We start from the raw sequence: 21,744 nt of genomic DNA on the forward strand, positions 1-21,744 counted from the left end.
CATATGGGTGGATACATTTATATATTTATTGGGCTGTAGTCTACAAAACAAAGAAATGCATAGGAAAGAGTCAAATCAAATGACAATATTCCAGACAATAATATGTGGTCTACTGAAGATGTTTACTGAGAAAACTTTCTTGAACTTCCTTGACCCTTCCAAGACATATCTTTTAAATAACTCACTGTAAAAAGATAAAGTATGTTTAAATTAACCTTTCATACGAGAAATCAGGTTTATGCTTCCAAGTTGATGAACATTAAAGAAGAAAATTAAGTTCTAAGTAATAAAACATAAAGGTTGATTTAGAAACAAGTAACAAATTGCCTGCTTGACTTTGAACATATTTCTTCAAAGAGAACTCACGTTAAGATGCGTGTAATCTGAGGCTAGAAAAATAGTACAGCAAATAGGGTACTTGCCTTGCACACAGCCAACTCAGTTCAGTCCTTAGCACCACCCCGTGTTCTCCCAGGAATGATCCCTGGGATCAGAGTAAAGAATAAAACCTGAATCTGCTGAGTGTGGCACCAAAATTAAACTAAAACAAAATGTAGATTAACTGGCCATGGGAGCTAGCTCAAAGTTGAACTGCATCACTTGCATGCTTGGGGCTTCAAATTTGAGTTCCTCAAATGTGTGGTACTGGAGGCCTCAAGCTGGACCCAAGCAGTAGTAGCTGGTCCAGGTATTACCGGAGTGAACTTGGGGCCACTGAACACTGCTAGAGAGTATACCCTTCCAAAGGCTAACAATTCTATATCACATCCTAATTATTTTCTTAGTAGGATTAGAGCAATACAGTCAGCCAACCACTATGTCTGTGTATAGAGATGGGATAGGGAGGTAAAAGGTGATGGGAAGGTACAGGAGAGAGGGCGTAACAAATAGGGTGCTTGTCTTGTTCATCTGACTTCGGTTCTAACTCTGGCATCCCATATGATTGATCTTCAGAGCACTATGAGGAGTGAACCCTGAGCACAGAGCCAGGAGTTATCCCTGAACACCACCAGGTCTGGCCCAAGCTACTGTTCTAACCCTGCTTTTGGAAACAATATTCAGGGATGGCAACAATAGTTTCAGTGCAACTCAGACACTTTCTGTTTGTTCAGGTAAAGAAAGCAGATTTCAATACAAGCACTGGGTGATTTATTTTTCTGAAAAGAAGACAATAGGGGCTGGAGAGATAGCATGGAGGTAAGGCATTTGCCTTGCATGCAAAGGGACGGTGGTTTGAATCCAGGCATCCCATATGGTCCCCCGAGCCTGCCAGGAGCGATTTCTGAGCGTAGAGCCAGGAGTAACCCCTAAGCGCTGCCAGGTGTGACCCCCCCCCAAATAAAAAGAGTCACTAGTATTTATTCTAAAATAGTTTTAAAATAGTCAAAGAAAGGGGATGGAGAGATAGCACAGCGGTAGGATGTTTGCCTTGCACACAACCAACTCAGGAAGGACCTTGTTCAATCCTGGCATGCCTTATGGTCCCCCCCACCCCAGCCTGCCAGGAGCGATTTCTGAACCTGGAGTAACCCCTGAGAGCTGCCAAATGTGGCCCCAAAACCAAAAAACAATAGTGTAAGAAAGTCTAATTGTTAATCAAGAAATATAAAATATTTAAATTTGAATTAGTTTTAAAGGTATAAATTTCTTCCCAGTAGAGTAGCTGCAGTTTTAATATTAAATATATTAAATAAATGTCATTTTATTGTTTCTTTTATATAAATCAATGTCCATATCTATATTCTTTCAATAAATGGTCACAATGTTTGTGAGTTTGATAGAATATGTTTTTCATTATTATTCTATTCTTTCCCATCTCTCTAATTGCCTATTTCCATTTCCTAGTTGCTTGCTATTTCCATTCCTCTCTCCCTTCTCCTTCTTCCCACCTGGATTCAGGTGAGTTGTTTTATGCATAAGTGAAATTATGGTTATTTACCAAACAATAATCAAGAATGAGAGTGCACAGAATTCAAAATGAAGAGAAAGAAAATGAGTTAGCAGAATGAATAAGAACAAGAATATTCCCTCAGAGAGGTGTGTTTAGATCTAGTGTCTCAACACAGAAGCTCCAGATATAGTTGAAAGAAAAGCATTTCTACCTCATGCCAACAAAAGCAAGTGGTTGGTGGACAGTACACTAGACATAGCTTGATGGAACAAAGTTATGTATTTTGTGGGATTTGATCTTTGGATTGTTACAGAAGTATAAGATACTTAATATGTGAGGGAAATGCTCCTTCCAAAAATTTAATCTGAAGCTGGTAGACCACAGGGAAATTTTTTCACTAGACTTCAGAGGTCAGCAAAACAGCCCTCAAGTCCTATATGATTTGCTGTCTGTTTTTATAAAGCTTTATTATAATATAGATACGGTCTTTCACTTACAATTATTTCTGGGTATGCACGAAAGTATCTGAGGTGGACAACTGTTACCAAAAACATGTGAATGAACTTCAAAACTACAATATTATTCAACCTACTCGAAAAAATGTTTGATAATACTCAACCTAGGCTACACATTAGCTTTTCATGTTTTTTTGTTCCTAAAATCCCAATGAAGAAGATGTTTAGTGAAATTTTAACATCATTATGCATATTCCACTGATATTTACAAACATTGGCTGTGTACCCCATAGTAGAATCCCAACCTTCTTGTGTGCCTTCTCCCTGGAAACTCACCTATACCTCTGATAATCTTCTTCATCCTTTTCCAAGCTGACCAATTCATTAGGACATGCCACATTACCCAGAAGGCTGAGGTATTCCAGAGCAGGGGTCACTTGTGCCAGGTGATCAAGCAGAGATTCCAAGTCAGTGATGTGAACAGAGTTAAGAATGTTCATTCAGAAAGGAAAAAATGTTTTCAGAAAGTATAGACCAAAAAGAGGTAATACAGTCTTCTTCCATGAGGTGACATAGTTGACAGGTGAAGTCAACTTATCTGTGGGTATCTGACATGACTAACTTTTAACCTTGATTGTTAGAAACAGTGCCCATTATTTTCTCTAGGCAGGTACATTTAAGCCCAAGTCACTTGAGAAGAGAATGAATAAACTTAATTGTTTTGTCACACTTTGGTTTCCTCAGTGGCCCTATTTAAGTTAGTAACTTTAACATGTAGTAAAATATTAGCAAGTTATTTTCAAAAGCCAGATATCATACCTAAAAACTTGGTCAAAATATATTCTCCTTCAGGGGTAAAATTTCACAACACGTGGTGATACTATGGATGCAAAAAGGTATTGCCATTCTCTTCTGATGTGAAAATGTCAAGGGCTGAGCTGATGACTAAGTGTATTTTGTGTAAACATGATTGCATTTCATTACTGAAACAAAAACCATGCAAACTATTTTGTGAAAGTTCAATATACTTTTGAAGAAAACCAGTTTGAGCTGACCAATTAAAATTTCAGCTGAATAATATCAGGGATAATTTGTTTTTTTTTTCCCCAGCAGTTTTTATTGTTGATATTCTAAATGATGATTTTATATTTAAAAATAAGAAAAAAGAGTGTTGCCATTGTCTGCCAGTGCTTCCCTCAAGCCCCAGCCCAAGCAATTCAGATGTCTCTAAACTTTGGCTTATGCCATCCTCAAAATCCATGATACCTAAAAGTGACCAGGGGCCAAGAGAATCACTTAAGTGCAGTACCCAAAACCTGAATCCAGATCTACAAGGCCTTAGCCCCCACCTGGTTTTTCCCTCCAAGGTTCTTTCTAGGCTCCCACTTTTTTTCCAACTCTACAGATCTCTCAGATGTTCGGGGAAAGACCAAGCTCTTTCTTATACGGTTGTTCTAAAGTCTGCAGGCCATATCCTACTTTGAATGGATAGAGTCTGCCAAGTGATCACTCTTGCTGGCAAGTTCAATGCCACTTTTAAGGGATTGCAAGACACAAAGATTCTCAAAGTGGGGCTAATATATAGATCTAGAGTGACTCAATTATTTATGTGGAAAATAAGTCTAGAGAAACTAAATGCATTCTCTTCTACTCTGGGTTGAAAACTCTGATCCAAACCTCTTTTCTCAGAGACAAATTCCCTAAACCTTGGTTAATTTTCATTATGAAGATAAGGAAACAGTGAGAAACTTATGGACTAACTTCCTTATCATTTCTAAATATTTTGTTACTTATGATGATAGGCAGCCTGCAATAACACCAGCCAAAACTGAAAGTTCACATACACTTAAATAAACTTATATGTAACAAATACCGACATCATATAGCTTTGCCTATGACTATCCCTTGCTTACACATGTCTCTTCTGTGTACTTGTAGTCCAGGAAAAGTCCCACTTCAAGAGTCAGGTAGTCAAGGTTTTGTAAAATGTTCAAAATTAAATAGTTTAAGCCATAGCCATTTAATATATGTAGACATATGTAGACATATATAGACAAGTATACATATACATCTTGAGTCCATATGTAGATCCATTTGAAACAAAATTATGTAATTTTTTTTTGTGTGTTTGGTTTTTGGGTCACACCCAGTGGCACTCCTGGCTCTGCCCTCAGATTTTGCTCCTGGCAGCCACAGGGGACTATATAAGATGCCAGGATTTGAACCACCATCTGTCCTGAATCAGCTGAATGCAAGGCAAACACTCTACTGCTGTGCTATTGCTCTGGCCCCAAAATTATGCAACAGCTTTTCTAAAAATTTTACCTATAATTTAGTGGTAAAATTAGCAACAATGAGTGGTAGCACTAAAAGAAACATTTCCAAACTATTTAAAATAAAAATCAATTTCAATTAGCTGGAATGATCTATTTTATCTATGAAGAATTACAAAACTTTAACTAACTATAACAAAGGTAAAAGGGAATTTATAGAAAATTAGAAAAACGTTTTTATACAGGCATATCTAAAAGGAAAGAGTACTGATTTTCTAGCTAGTTTAATATTTCTGATATTTTATTTGTGCCAGAGAGAGAGCACCGTGGTTGAAGTGCTTGCCTTGTATGCAGCCAACATGGGTTCAATTCCCAGCACCTCAAATGGTCCCATAGCCAGGAGTGATCCCTGAGGGCAGAGAAAGGAGTAATCCCTGAGCACACTCAGGTGTGGCCCCAAACCAAAACAATAAAATTCCATTTGCATATATATATGTAGTTCCATATATTCATATTCATAAAAATTTTGTATTATGCTGTATCTTTTAAAAGGTCTCTTCAAATTAAGTAAGTTTAAAACCTCACAAACTAGTATCTCTCTCTGAGCCATGGCACTGTAGACTTATGCAAATGCCTTGATAATGGAATTATTTCTTGGAATATATTTCTTGGAATCCTTTTAATCTGAGACATTTTGGCTATTAATGTGTGTGTATGTGTGTGTGAGAGAGAGAGAGAGACATAGAGACAGAGACAGAGAAACAGAGACAGAGAGACACAGAGAGAGTATCCCATCTTCCTACAGCCTTGAATTATTCAAGAAGTGATCAATGGAACTGAGCTAGGACTGTCCATCATTTTCCAAATCCACAGACATCAGAAATCATGAGTACTTAAGATCTGACCTGAAATTTCTTTACACTGATGCCACTTTGGAAGGATAAAATCTTAGTAGAGGTTTGAACTGGTTTCCAGGTCTCCTCAATTTGTCAAAACAACACAACCCTGTCTCGCCAAATGGTGAATTCTGAGGTCGTCTGTGTCACATTCCTTTTTGTTAAGAAAAGTGACTAGAGTCAAATATTTGCTACCTGTGACTCACCAGAATGACCACAGAGGAGACACTTCCAAGGTGGAGTTTTCTTGGTCTTTATAAAATTTAATTTATCTGGCACAATTTCAACCCTTTCCAGCTGGTGTCTCAGCACACACTTGTTTCCCCTCATCAAGTCTTCTCCAGAAGACATGCTACTCAGGGTATTTTCAATATAATCTACAGAAAGTTGTCATCAAGGAGTCCAGCTGTCATGGCAAGGCTTGCCAAGATGATTTTCTGCATGGGCCCCAGATCAAATCGACAACTTGCCTGGAAAACTTGGAGCTGAAGGAGAAGGAATGTTTCTTGGGGTCGTGCAGTAACACAGGCTGGTTCCCAGGGGAAATGAGTCAAAGACAGCCTTTAAAGCCATTGGGACAATTTGCTTATCCTTATCAAATTGTCAACAATTTGACATCCAATCGTTGTATATCAACTAGCCTATATGTCATGTTATCTGATTTTTATTCACATGTATCAAAATGATCATCACACCCAAATAAAAATTAAAGAAAAGTAGGGTTAAAGGATACATAGTCAGTCAACAGTAGAGTCTAGTTTACCTAGATCTGAAAGAAATTGACATTTCTAGGGGATAATTCACACTATTTTTTTTATTTTTACCCTTTACTTGTTTGTCTTGTTCATTTACTCACTGGAAAAATAAATTATTACCCTATGACTGGGAAGTTAACAAAATGCTGGGGCCTGGATTTAATCACCTGGTTGTAGGTGAAGTTCTTTCCATTCAACTATGTTGCTTTAGACTTGAAATCTAATTACATTTTGTTTGTTTGTTTGTTTTGTTTTTGGGCCATACCTGGTAATGTTCAGGGGTTACTCTTGGCTCGACACTCAGAAATTGCTCCTGGCTCAGGGGACCATATGGGACGCCAGGGGATCAAACCACGATCCGTCCTAGGTCAAAAACATGCAAGGCAAAAGCCCTACCATTGTGCCACTACTCCGGCCCCATCCACACCATTTCTTCACAAAATAAAAGGCTTTCTCAACACTGAAAATGAATGTTTTATATGTTTCCTGGGAAACTCTCAGTTGTTATCTATCACCTGTGCTCTGGACCCCAATTACTTCTGATTTGGTTTGCTCGTTTAAAGCATTGAGACTATTGGAACAATAAAATGCATCCGCCACTTGTAAAATATTTGATGAGCAAAAATGTTATTTCCTGTATATTATTACAAATATCTCAACAAAATCCTGATGTGTATTCTTACTATGAAGTTATGTTATTCTATAAAAGTTACTATGTTATTCAGGTTGATAGATCCACAGAAGTGGAATTACAGAGACTTTCTAGGATGACCAAAGTAGCGTTGAGAACTGCAGTCTGGCCTTCTCACCAACCCTCAATATTTCATTATAATAAAGCTACTTGTAGCCCATTTCTTTCTGTTTCTATTAAGCCAATTAAAAATAATCATAAGGGTTCTATTTTACAAGAAAAAATACTAACTTATGCCTTGAAATATATGGATTGGTACATTAATTTTTAAATCATTCATAATTGGTACCATAGACATATTTGTTAAACTTTTCCTGTATCTGTTTTAACTTAATACTCTAGGAGGAAATTCCCTGATCACTTTTTATTTCTTATATATCCCGAAGTGTGAGAAAGTGCCGAAAATATACTTTAAAATTTCATCCAAAAAAATGAAAAAGGTAATTAGACTTCAAGTCTAAAGCAGCAGAGTTGAATGGAAAGAACTTCACCTACAATCAGGGTGGTGATTAAATCCAGGCCCTTGCATCTTGTTACCTGCCCAGTCATAGGGTAATACTTGATTTATTTTTCCAATGGTAAATGGACAAGTCATACTCTTCTCAAAAAAAAAAAAAAACTTAACCAAAAAAAAAAACAAAAAAAATAATAACATATTTGACATTACTCAGCATAAGGGCAGCAGCATGTTCTGAGTTAAGGACAGTTAATCACAACTGAGTCATTCATCTCCACTTACTTACTGAGCCTCTACCTTGTGCTACGACATGACTGTAGATGTGAAGGAATCCACTCAATCCACAAACTCATGGAACAGGCAATAAATTGACTCAGAGAAGCATCATTCTGATCATGTGGGTGCTTTGTGGCCCAGGCCCCAGTAAGGTTCTGGTTCCATTCTCAGCTTCACACCAGAATCTGGAACAATGGGTCCTGAAACCGTCCCAGCTGGCTGGGTCCTAGGCCTCCACAGAGGCCATATACTAGAATTTCTAATTGGCCTCTCACAGACCTTCTTGGTAGGTCATGAGGAGGGAAAAACTAGGCCTGGGCTTCCCACTCATTCCCCACTGTAAGCCCTTCTTTCCCCTTCTTCTTTACCAGAACAAATCTCCAGGAAGGCCGCCTTGGCTAAACGGCATTACCCCCTCGGAACCACCAGAGGCCGCCCTCCCACACAAGCCCAAGCAAACAGAATCCGCTCACCTTCTCCCCTGCTGCACACTGACATTATTTTCTTTCTCTATTTTTATCTATTAAAAAGATTTCTTCCCGGCCATAACTTAGATCCCTCCACTAAAATGGAGCAACAGGAAGATATAATGGTGCATTTCATTTATGAATGACCTATAATAAATTACTCTGAGGTGTCCCGAGTGCCAGAAGACAGAACGCTTTGTCTGCCCATGGACTGTATTTCACATACTTTAATTTCGCTGACACATAAACCTCATTTGACATTTCACAGGTATTTGTGGGGGGTGGGAAGGAAGGGGTGGCAGGAAGGGACCACTGCAGGGTTGGGCGGGGAGCAGGGAAGGGGGGCGGCCGCAGGCAGGTCAAGGATATCTGATTCTTGTTGAGGGTTAAGGTATGGAGTCTGGGTAACCCTGGCAACACGAGGTCGTCCCCCAGCAGATTGTTGTCCAGGATAAGTTCCTCCAGGCTCCCGAACGCGCTCAGTCCTTCCAGGGACCTGCAATGACAAAGGCGACAGGAAAAATGATCCTCCACTAAATCAGGGAGGCCATTATGCGCCGAAATAAATATTTTAACCTTCCCTTTCAGGACTGGGAATAGTTTGGGCTTGGTGCCTGTCAGCAAAGTGAATGACAAGAATTAGTAGCAGGAGCCGGGTTGGGGGCTGGCGGGGGGGCCGGGCCACTGGCACTCACCGCATCCTTCACGCATTGCCAGCATGAAGGATGAGGGTCACTTAGTGAGTAGCCAGGATCCCAAACAAAGGGCTTCAGATACGGCCCGCAGGATAAATTTGTCACTGTCTTGTGCCTTCAGGCACCCAGCCTGGACTGACCCTAACCTCCATTCCCAAGATAAATAACTCTGTCACAGTTCACCTTCATTCCCTGGACACAAATTTAAGTTGTTATCCATCATTCCTGCCCAGAAATATCATGCCCCTCTTACAATAATAAATATAACTTCAAGTACCATTTCTTAGCAGTTCTCCTCAGCTCGGTCGGTCGTTGGAAGCCACGTGGCTGACAGACTCTTTCCCTCTCCTCTTCTCTCTCTCTCTCTCTCTCTCTCCACTCCTCTCTCTCTCTCTCTCTCTCTCTCTCTCTCTCTCTCTCCTCATTCTCTCCCCCCTCTCTCCCCCCTCTCTCTCTCTTTCTCTCCCCCCACTTTGTTTTCCATTACTAATCACTTAATTTACTTCTACCCATGTCCCCCACTGGATCCTTTCCAACCCAGAGCCCCAAAGTATGGCTGCATTAGTTTTTAAAATATGGTGTTTGGTTGTTTTTTGATCGGCGGGGTAGGAAAAGAAGGCTATTGAAGAAAGGACTAGGGGAGCAAGGCCTGATTTGATTGTTTGAATTTGCAAAGTGTGGGCTACTTGCTTCTTTCTGGAGAGTCCAGTACAACCCTGGGGACACTGAGTCAGTAACTGAACAAGCACCTGAAAGGGTGAAGTTCTTGGCTTAGGGGAGAAGGTCACAGCAAGGGCAAGACAACCATCCTTTCTGGTCCACGTGGCTCAAAGTTAACTCTTAAGGTTCTATGCTTGGAACTAGAAGCCTGGAAAGCTGGGGAATGGTGAGGAGAGTCAGAGCAGCGTGTTTGCATGAACTTAGCACATGAGGGTCCTAATTAAGCAAAACTACCAGTGCAGGAATGTGCACTTTGGCATGTCCACCAGCCATCTCCCAGAGCTATGCAGAGTTAGGATGGGCTGATAGCTGAGCTTTGGCCTGATACAGTTCACTGGGTCCTCCAGGCTTTTCCCTAAAGTGTGACACATTAGCAGGATGCCCTCAGCACCAGGGATTCATGTCCTAGTGACACCTCCATTGCCTGCTGGCCTGCACATGTCTCAGATGACCTCAGCCCCAAGCATTCTCAAGGAGCTCTCTTGGGGCCAGAAGGAACCCAGAGAGGGAGCCAGTCCAGGGGAGGTAGAATTCTCATTGCCAACACGTGGAGACAATCCCAGGCTCTGGGCTGCAGCCGCAGTACAGTAGAGAAAGCACTTTCCTTGCGCATGCAGACCCTGGTTTCAACTCAGGGAAGGCTCAGACTCTCCTCCAGATCAGCCAGTGGTCAGCAACTGAAAAGCAGAGAGAGCTCCTGCCCAAGAGCACTTCTTGGAAGCGAAAATGCTAAGAGTCCAGGGCAGGAGGAGGGACAGAAGCTCCAGGTCAGTGGCACACCATAGGGTGCATCCACAGAGAACAGTTTGGTTCTGGGGTAAGCTCAGTCACCCAGCGGGTTTTACGAAGGGCACCAGAAAATGTGGGCTCATGTCTCTGCTGGCTCCTGGCTTTTGTGCATGATTCAATTATTAGATCAGTGGGAAAAGTCTCCACCCTGCCCACAGGCCATAGGCCACCAGTGATGGAACCAGCTCATTCCAAGCCCAGGGAAGTGTTGGCCTAGAGGAGCAGATACCCTGGGAGAGTAGTGCAGAAGATTGGATTTTGGGGGATTGAAGAGTGGCAAGATTCCTAAACATACTTCCTGGAAGACAATTATTTTATTTATTGATATATTTATTTACTTAGGTTTTGGCTTTTAGGGCCACAGCCTGCAGCACTCAGGGGTTACTCTGAGGGCTTTGCGCTCAGTAATTACTCCTGTCTCGAGTCTCGAGGGACCCTATAGGATGCCGGGGATAGAGCCCAGGTTGACTGCATGCAAGGCAAATGTGCTACCCATTGTGATATTTATTGCTCTGGCCCTAACCAGTTATATTTTTTAACTAGTACCAATTGGGTTTGGGTTGTAGTGTCTCTCGAAGGAACTGGGGACAGAAATACTTTAGACCCATTTTTGAGCTCATGACATTCCCTACAAGGTGCCTGCATATGGGTCCATGCTGGTGAATGAGATAACAACAGAGTAGGGGGTGGAGGGAGGCTTAAAAAGATGCACAGGCCACTGCTATTGGCAGGAGAGCTGGGGTTGCAATGGAAGACGATGGACAGCTCTCTTCTCCTCTGGGGCTTTGAATGTGAACCGCAGACCCAGCAAGAAACCAAGAGCCCCAACACAGGATGTAAGCATATTGTGGCTCACTCACCAATGTGACTGTTTGGGGCTGTGGATTTTCTAGAGGCTGAAAGGGCAGCTCTAAGGTTAGACTACTGGGTTGGAGGGAGTGGGGCCTGGCAGGCTGGAAGCCCCATGTGTGGTCCAATCTGGGGAAGGCATACTGCTCTGAAAACCTAGTCAAGACGGGAAAGAAAGCACCTTTCAGCCCCCTGGCAAGAAAGCAGCTTGGGACCCCTAATTCAGGTCTCAGCTTGGCCACTTCCTCCCCATATCATAGTCACTACTCCTGCTATTCCTCCTTTTTTGGGTCCCAGCTGGGCTCCCTTTGGAAAAGCCCAGCTTCTGCAAGAGAGAGTCGCAGTGTGTCTTGCAAAGTCACATCAAAATGACAAAACATCACAATGCATTCAGCTCTGGTGGATGCAAGCAGAGAGAACGTTTAAGTTTCCACCGTAATTAACCCTATCCTCGTTAAGATAATTATGATCAAGATTCCTGTCACAGTTAATATCCCAGCATCATTGCCCATGGCACACACGCTGCCCTCATTAGCTTCGGAAAACAGCAGTGCTAAACAAGCGGCAGACCAAGGCCCAGGGAAGCCTGAGCTGTGAGCTGTGTTGAAGGGGCCGAGAACAGGGTTCAGACCCCACCCAAGGGTCACCCTTGGGGCCCCATCCATTTGCTCCTGGGTTTGAAATCATCCTTTACTGAATGTTTGCTGCAAAAGAAAGAGACAGGATAAAGCCAGGCTGGCAGGTTTAATGAAGAAGAGTTAGAGTCTATGGCCATGAGGCCAGAGTTATAGCACAGCAGGAAGGACATTTGCCTTGCATGTGGTTGACCCAGGTTCAGTCCCCAGCATTGCAATTGGTCTCTTGAACCTGCCAGGAGTGATTCCTTAATGTACAGCTAGTAGTAACCCCTGAGAGTCATGAGGTGTAGCCCCATATTCTAAAAAAAGAATTTGTGGTCAGTGCTTCTGCCTCATATTCTGAATAAACTAAAAACAAAAAATAAATTGTAACTCTAAACAAAACAAGCAAAGAAACAAAATTAGAAGCTACAGACCTTCTCTCTGGGGTGTAGCTTAATGTAAGAATCAGAATCCCAGAATTAACTTTAGCATGTATAGCAATGACTGATTCAAAATGAGACATAGGAGACAGTTACCCCCAAATGTAGAAGAAATGATTGGGATGTTCTCAGGCTAAAAGAGAAAATGCTCCATTCCCTCTGATCTAGCTGCTAGAGCACTCTACTACCCATCTTCATATTTCCTTACTTTTGCTTTATCAGAAGGTCATCCAAGCAAGGTCTCCCTTGCTCATGAGGCTTGGGGGTCTTTCCTGATGATGCTTGTACAAATAGGTCAGCGATTTTGTCCCAGTGAGGTTCCTATGGTACAAGGATTACTCAGGGGGGCCCTTTGTGGTGCTCAGAGGCATCAGAACCAAAGTTGGTAGTGCTTTTGGCTTCTCAGGCTATATCCAGTGAAATTCAGGGACCATATACAGTGCCCAGAATTGAACCAGGCTGGTTGTATGCAAGGTAAGTGCTCTAATTTTTGTAGTAACTCATAGGTCCTATATTCCAGTGACTGGAGGGCAAAGGGTGGACCAGAAAATTAAAACCTTGAGTAGAGTCAAAAGTGATTCAAAACTACAAAGAGCAGTAACAGCCCAATGTATTCCTAGGACAGTTTCTGGACATTTGGATCCTAGATTTGGGTCAATGACTTGGTGAAGAATGTTTGTCATTTATAGAGGCCCCCATCCTAGATAAGCAGCCAGGAGGAAACTGTAGGATCCAATATCCAATACAATTCTGTTAGAATTGATCAACCACTCCAATCCAACAAGATGAAATTTCACACGGTCTAATATGATATATAAAGTTCAATTACCCAAAATGTCCATGTAAAATGCAAATAAAAATTGTCTCAGATGTATTCCCTTAACATCTATAACTCTTTTCAAATATCCTCATATAGTGACAATTTTGCCCACTGGATTTGTTATTTGATTGTTTGATTTTCCCCCTTTGAGATCTGTTTTATAAACAATACTGGTAGAAGAGTATTGCTGTATAGATTTCATGTTTGTACCAAGTTACGGGGAATGTTGGACTTTATTCGTCAGCCCCCAGATGCATCAACAATATCTTGTGGCACTGCTTCTCTTTTGCATAGGCACATTAAAATGGGGAAATAATACATATGCAAACAAGTTCTTATCTAATAGAGATGGGGACACAAATTTGGTAATGTAATTAGGCCTTTTACCCTGAACATTGGCATAATGATTTGGCTCAGGCCTCAGAAGAAGGGGCATCGCCCATACACACCTGAACAATGGATACCATCTATGGAAACAACCACAATTGTCTTCAACATTACCAGGATCCAGGGAAGACCTACCACTGCTTTGGCAGTGACTTACTCCAAAGAGTACTCCCAACACCCAGACGACTCAGCAACAGTCTGCATGCAGGGCAGATTGCTCCACATTTAATGGTATGCTGAAACTAGAGGATGCTCCACATCAGCCTGACATCGATGAAAAAGATGCACAGAATCCAGAGTCTTTAAATATAAGAATCTGATACCAACAACAGATAAAGTGTGAAAAAGTTTCACCAGGACCTTGAGAATGACTGAAGTTGGACGGTCTGGTTTGCCTGGAACTCAGAGTCTATCTTATGCCAATAAACTGAGGTGAGGCCTTTTTAGTAATCAGGTCAAGTTTTTTTCCATTTTCCCCATTTTTTTGGACCTATGCAAACAATGGCTCTTGCTACTATCACACCTTTACTTTTTTTTACTTTTATTCTTTAAGGAAAAAAATACAACTTACTGAACTTAAAAATAATTGTAGTAGAATGCCTGTCTTCAATACAGGCGAGGGATGGGAAGGGGGTAATGCTACACTGGTGAAGGGGGGTGTTCTGGTTATGACTGTAACCCAAATATGATCATGTTACTTAAAAAATATATTAAAAAAAAAGAGAATGAATGAGGGAACTGGAAAACCTGTCTAGAGTACAGGTGGGGGGGGTGTGGGATGGAAGGAGATTTGGGACATTGGTGGTGGGAATGTTGCACTGGAGATGGGGGGTGTTCTTTACATGACTGAAACCTAATCACAATCATTTGTAATCAAGATGTTTAAATAAATAAAAATATTTAAAAACTAAAAAAAATTATAAGACAATATTTGCAATCCTTCTGAAGAATAAGGCTTAAATGTCTTACTATGGAAAGGACTTCTTATAGAATAATAAGGAAATATGGAAATATTATGGAATAATATGGAAAGAACTTCTTATAGTCTTAAAGCTGTATAATATGGAAAAGACTTAGAATAATAAAAATATGGAATATGGAAATATTATGGAATAATATGGAAAGGACTTCTTATAGTCTTAAAGCTTTATAAGCTTTAAGAAAAGTCCTAAAAGAAAAAGGATAAGAAAAATTATGTTTCTTGAAGCTTGTTTCTATAACCAAACATACTAGAAAAAGTATATTTATAGTAATGTTGGCAAAAACAAGTCTAAATGATACCAAATAGGGGGTATTAAACATGCACACACATATAAAAACATATAAATATGTTATCTAAATAATAAAATACATGCCACAATTTAAAATTATCCTGTAAATGAGTGTCTTCTAGTCAAGTAAAACTTTCCTAGACCTACTCAAACACCTAAAATTCAACTAGTACACATGTATGGGACAGACACTAAAATCTCCAGTGAAAACTAAAGTCTAAAGGGACTATATAACCCTTTAGTTCTCTACAAAATTTAATTTGTCACATGTTTTTCCTTATTTATGTGTGAGTCATTAAAATAGTCTCTATTGGGAGTTTCTGATTTATTAAATGCTACTAACATAAAATATTGCACAAAAAGGACACTGTCATAATTCTGGGCACACACACACAAATTGCACCTCAATGCACAGTGTAATTAAAGATGTCTAAATATGGGGGCCGGAGAGATAGCATGGAGGTAAGGCGTTTGCCTTTCATGCAGGAGATCATCGGTTCGAATCCCGGCGCCCCATATGGTCCCCTGTGCCTGCCAGGAGCAATTTCTGAGCCTGGAGCCAGGAATAACCCCTGAGCACTGCCAGGTGTGACCCCCCCCCAAAAAAAAAAACCAAAAAAAAAAAAAAAAGATGTCTAAATATCTACTTAGTGCAGGGGTCTCAAACTCGCGGCCCGTGGGCCGTTTGTGGCCCTCCGTACAACATTTTGTGGTCTGCTGCTGGCCTTCAAATATGGCAGTATTCGCGATTATTCGCTTACCGAATAATCGCAATAAAAATTGCATTAGTAAGAAAAAAATCGCATTAAACATTTGCATACCCTGAGCAGTTTTGTTTGGGGTATGCGAATGTTTAATGTGATTTTTTGTGATTTCTTTCCTTACTCATGCGATTTTTTTATTGCGAATATTCGGTAAGCAAAATCCTTTATGCAGTCCTGCCTCACTCCGACTTTGCCACCTGCGGCCCCAGGTAAATTGAATTTGAGACCCCTGACTTAGAGATTGGCAACAGATATATCCTAGATGTATACCACTGACCTCTGGTAATGGGTTTGCAGACTCCTCCACACCTTTTTTGAGTTTAACTAGTTACCAGCTTTTCTAGCATAGTTGTTTTATTGTTGAGGAAAAGTTCAAAAAATTTCCACACAGATAAAACAAGAAAAATCCTCAAATACAAGGTAGAGGAATCTTGGATAAAGAGAAGTCCATGTGGTCCTAGTCCTCTCTTCTGCTCCTAAATATAAAAAAACCTATAAGTTTATTTCAGTCCAGGGTACATGGTTACTAATGGTACCTGATATTATTTCTGTTCCTGATTAGTAGAAGAAATGGCTTAGTTGTATAGAAGTTCCTGGAATTCTAGAAAGAACAATCATTTGTTCATCTTACCCTTTGGAAACTAAAAATTTGTTATCCTCTAACAATTATGCTAAAGGACATTTATTTTTCAGAAGAAAGTGAAATAGAATAAATTTTAGAAATGAAGTGACAGCTCAATGGGCTGAGTATTGCCTTGCTCATGGAAAGCCTAGACCTTTTCCCCAACACTGCATGGTCTCTTGAATGCTGCCTGAAGTAACCCCTGAACACAAAGTGGAGCACCACCAGGCATGGTCCAAAAAGCCAAATAAATAGGATATGATTATGTATGTTGAGATATGTCTTGATCAAAATAATAAGCAAAAACAAAAAAACACCACCAAAAGAACAAAAAAAAAAAAAAACCAGCCTTTTAAAGAGCTGTTTACCAAAAGATTGAGCATTCTATGTCACGAAATTTACTTAATTCAGATATAATATCATAGTACTGTTAATATGGAGTTTGTACAAAGATAGAAGACTAGATTTGGTGACCTCTGATGACATTCAGTCTGATCTGACCAGTGCTCTATTCCTTATAGCCACAGTTTCCAGGGACTGACAAGAACCACTTCTTCCTTGGCAAGGGTCCCTGAGACTCAGTATGGTGGAAAAAGGTCAACAGAGAGTAGTCAGCCCTTCTTTCCTTCCTTCCTTCTTCCTTTCTTCCTTCCTTCCTTCCTTCCTTCCTTCCTTCCTTCCTTCCTTCCTTCCTTCCTTCTTTCCTTCCTTCCTTCCTTCCTTCCTTCCTTCCTCCTTCCTTCCTTCTTCCTTCCTTCCTTCTTCCTTCCTTCCTTCTTCCTTCCTTCCCTCCTTCCTTCCTTCCTTCCTTCCTTCCTTCCTTCCTTCCTTCCTTCCTTCCTTCCTTCCTTCCTCCCTCCTTCCTTCCTTCCTCCCTCCTTCCTTCCTTCCTTCCTTCCTTCCTTCCTTCCTTCCTTCCTTCCTTCCTTCCTTCCTTCTTTCCTTCCTCCTTCCTTCCTCTTTCCTTCCTTGTTCCCTCCTCCCTCCCTTCCTCCTTCCTTCCTTCCCTCCTTCCTTCATTCTTTCCTCCCTCCTTCCTTCATTCTTTCCTCCCTCCTTCTCTCTTTCCTCCCTTCCTCCTTCTTCCCTCCTACCCTTCCTCCCTTCTTCCCTCTCTTCTTCTGCCCTTCCTCCCTCCCTTCCTCCCTCTGTCCCTCTTTTCTCTCTTTTTCTCCCCGCCCCCACTCTTTACTTCTAGAAACATGTAACTCACTCCATCTTTCAGCAATATGGATACCTTTCTTCGGTACCTTTATAACTATGGGGACAGCCCATAGTTTTTATAAAGTACATGGTCACACACAGGCCTCTTAGAATCTGGACTACCCATCAGAGCCTAGTTCTTGCTGCACACAACATGCCCTCTGTGGTCCACTTCACAGACTCACAGCTCAAGCTAAAGGTGAGGCCATTCCATCCTTAACTTCATAAGAGGCAGTAATGAATGTCCAGAAATATCAACAGGCATACCTGAAACCCTGCATAGCAACCAAGACACACGCACAACCTTTGCACATTGTACCTTCTACTATGAAACACAATCTTCTACATAATTTCAGTTTTTGGTCCAAATGTGGAAATTCACTTTTACTCTGCCCTTTATACAAATTTGTTTTAGATTCATAATTCTCTCATTATATCTCCTCAGTTATAGTGATAAACCTAGTTGTTTTTCAATATATTTAATATTTCAAACTATATTTCCTCCCTGACCCCTCCCCACAAAAGAAATCCTCCAAATAACTAGATCTTATGTTTATTTGTTTGTTTTTTATGAATTAGTCTGCTTCAGGTTTTCCAGTACATACCTCTATATCTTAGCCATTCATTAAGCACAAAATATACATCTAGTAGCAACCCTTTGGTCTTTATTATGCCATTATCTGGGCCAACCAAGATATTTGACACTAATGTTAAATGATAGATAGTCAAACAGGGGTCCTCAAACTTTTTAAACAGGGGGCCAGTTCACTGTCCCTCAGACCATTGGAGGGTCTGACTATAGTAAAAACAAAAATTATGAACGAATTCTTATGCACACTGCATATATCTTATTTTGCAATGAAGAAACAAAACAGATACAAATACAATATGTGGCCTGCGGGCCATAGTTTGAGGACCACTGGAAGAACAGAAAATAGTACTAAGTGATAAGTTCAATTAGTAATAAGTTAGCTTGAGAAGGAAAGTTACAGAAGAGGAGGTTGTCTTGGACTCAATGTAACTAACTGACTCTCTAGTCTTTCAGGCACCTACTTAGGCTTTACCACATTTGATGCCAATGGCACAAAGAACAGGTAACTTTGTTATAAAATCAAATAATTAACATTGTCAAAAACCTACTGCACATCAAAAAATATTACAATTGTACCTATTTCCCCAGTGGCAGGATCCTGCTAAGCACCTATATCTAGGAATATGCAAGAGGTGTAAGCCAGGGCATCTATTCTAAATGGGGTTATCATCTATAGAAAAGAAAGAAGTTGGACTTTGAATAACAGACTGTACCAGACAACAAAACACTATGAGTTAGGAAGAAGTGTTCCAGAAATGGAAGGAAATTGGGATTGTCACAGCTACCTTTAGGGGTGGGGGGAGAACCTCCTTAGTTTGTTCTGAGATTTTTATTTTTTGGTTTTTGGGTTACAGCCGGTGATGCTCAGGGGTTAGTCCTGGCTATGCACTCAGAAATCACTCCTGGCTTGGGGTACCATATGGGATGCTGGGGGATCAAACCGTGGTCTGTCCTAGGCTAGTGTGAGCAAAGCAGATGCCCTAACACATGCGCCACTGCTCTGGCCTCTGTTCTGAGATTATTGCAGGAAACCACTGAAGATGGAGAGACAGGGAATGAGGAGCCTTCTGGAAGCCATTCCTAAAAACATTCTAGATGTTTCTATGTCCTAGTCCCATTATCCTGTTCACCTGGTAGTGAATCTTTTCTGCCTCTCTCTCCTACCCTGGTGACAGGGCACAGGCCTGGGCTCTGTCTGACTTTGTCTCTAAAATTATTTTAATTCACATCTTGTGATTTTACAAAACCACACATGCATGCATGGAGACGATGGTCTTGGGATCTTGTTTGTTTTTAAGACTCTAAAGAGTGAGTTTGTTTGGAGGCTTCTATAAATGGAGGTTTTCTTTAGCAGGGGGATGGCAAGAAGAGGACATGGGGAGTTGCATCTGCGGTATGTGTGCACATGTTGCTGAGGGACAGAATTTTGCATCCAGTGTGAGGAGGTTCCTGCAGCTGGCAGGAAAACTCATGTTGGGCCAAGAACACGGCTCCTCCACCTCATGAGCTGTTAGCTTGAAAGATAACAGTGTCTTTACCACATAAGCCTTTCACCACCCTCCATAAAGGGAAGCTTTAATTCAACAGATGGTGTCTACTCATTACAAATCAACCAGAAAAGGAGACATTTTGCATGGCTGGGCCTCAAGACCCCAGGGACCTGCAGGGCCATAATCAAATGCTGGCCCAAAGTCTAGTTCCCTATGGGCACTGTCCCCACAGGAATGGAATCAGGCCAGTAAAACCAAAATGAAAAAAAAAAAAAAAGTACCAACTGTTAGTTCTGTAAGGTCCCAGTTGGCCAAAAAGTTAGAAAACATGTTTTCTTTTCAGACTACACGATTGCTTTATTTCTCCTTAGGAAAGAAGGCTCTGAGAGATACAGGACTCTCCCAGAAGAGACCTCCCACTGTCAGAGCCATTTTGCTTCTTCCTCAACAATGCTGGTTCTGTGCTTTGCAAAAGCCCTTTCAAAGAACAACTTTGTCAAACATACTTTGCACTTTCTATAATGGTACATTTTGGGTCTTGAGAATCAACACCTAACAGAAATCACAAAACTAGGGGCAGAAAGAAGTTGGACATTGATAGATGGGCCTGTGATGAACAATGGCTTTTCCAAGAACAAAGTGGAGGGTATTTTTTCTCATCTGCTTCTCTGGTCACTTGATCATTGCTCTAGAGGACAGAACACCAGGTTGGTGTTTTCCAAAGGAACAGGTTGTTCATATAGATAATATCTTGTCAACTCAAAAAAAAATACAAAAGTGATAAGTGGAAAATACACAAAGTTAAGACTACTACATTTGCTAACATGAGCCCTAATTTCCAATCTTGGATATGTTATAATATTAAAAAAAAACCCTCTAAGGTTTCATTTTCTAACCCTGTACAGTGCCAGAAAACCCCTAGCTTGTATACTTTGCAGATATTGCAATGGAGGTAGAGAGATTGGCAAAAGAAGTTCTATGAAAATAAAGCCTGATATAGAGAAGTGTCAGATATCTGACAGATGATTTTGAAAGCAAACTCTCCAGAAGGTAAAGTTGGCAAGAAATAAGGAGTTTAGCTTTCAAGAAATAGGTAGTAATTCTATCAGGATCATTTGACAATATAAAGAAATACTTTCTTGAAAGTAATTTTGAAGAATAAACAAGAGTGGGTGGGGGAAATAGTACAGCAGATATGGCACTTGTCCTGCACATGACCAACCCAAGTTCAGTTCCTTGCACCATGAGTCCCACCAGGAAAAAATCACCGAGTACAGAGCTAGGAGTTAATCTTGATCACAACCAGATATGGCCAAAATAAAACCAACAAAACCAACAAATAAAGAATGAGCATGGATCTTGCTAAATCCTATCCTGCCTTAGTCACTCTCTCCTTGAAATGCTTTAATAAAATCTGTCTTGCCCATTTTGGGTGACTTACTTTACTCTTTTATGAATTGGGGAGGTTAGACCAGAGGGAAAGGGTTTGACTGAAGAACATCCAGCATATTATCGCTTCTTGAATCTGGCCACTATTTGTCTAGAGTTCAGCATGCATGTTCCTAGCCATCCAACCTTCACAGTACCAAAAAGGGGAATTGGAAAGCAGGGATGAGGGGACCATTTCAAGCATCAAATATGATTAGCATATAAAAACTATGGTGGGTAAAAAATATTGGGGGATTAAAAAGATCCCCTCTCGCACTTTTTTTTTTCAATTTTATCTTTCACAGCAACCCAGACTAGGGAGTGACAGGCAAAGTGACACAGTGCTCAGAGGGCAAAAGATAAATGTTTGATGAATTGGTCATTGGTCGAGAAGTGATTTGCTTGGTAAGTACATAATGGCCAAGCTGCCTCTCCAGGCTGATTCCTGCCAAGATAAGAAGCCATAATGAATAGACCTTGAGATGTTTTGGACAGAAGCAGTTTTAATTTGACTGGTTTTAATCAAATTAATTTTAAAAAGAAAGTGACAATGAAGAAAGGAGGATAAAAATTTGGGGAGACCAAAAAGTCTGAGAATTCCATACGAGCAGAGAAGACACTAGCCATGGTTTCTCCATTCATTCATGGTGTCAAAAGACAAAGAAACTTTGATTTACTTGCAACTGTCAGTCATCAAAAGACTGGCATTTTCATATCCCTGCCTCTCTTCTCCCACCCTCTAAAAGTACAGAGACATTTGAGGCAGGCCTGGCTGAATCAAAGGTGTTCAATTTAGCAAAGAATTCATTACTTGCTCCTATATCAATTCATCCACCATCAAATATGTACTAAGTAGCTGCTATTCCAAATTAAGGTAAATGCAATAAGTTTGA

The 21,744-nt window shown here is 40.7% G+C and overlaps 1 protein-coding gene across 1 annotated transcript in view; it reads right to left on the reverse strand.

Moving 5' to 3' along the window:
• LRMDA (leucine rich melanocyte differentiation associated) overlaps positions 1-9,210 on the reverse strand; it is a gene marked incomplete at its 5' end in the record, with an annotated part of 468,042 nt that extends 458,832 nt beyond the window's left edge. The window contains 3 exons of the mRNA XM_049788099.1: positions 2,683-2,822; positions 8,531-8,657; positions 9,134-9,210. Coding sequence (XP_049644056.1) covers positions 2,683-2,822; positions 8,531-8,657; positions 9,134-9,210 — 344 coding nt within the window. The remainder of the gene's footprint in view (positions 1-2,682; positions 2,823-8,530; positions 8,658-9,133) is intronic.
• Between the last annotated feature and the right edge of the window lie 12,534 nt (positions 9,211-21,744).

The sequence above is a fragment of the Suncus etruscus genome, chromosome 15 (assembly GCF_024139225.1).
Source record: "Suncus etruscus isolate mSunEtr1 chromosome 15, mSunEtr1.pri.cur, whole genome shotgun sequence".
NCBI lineage: Eukaryota > Metazoa > Chordata > Mammalia > Eulipotyphla > Soricidae > Suncus > Suncus etruscus.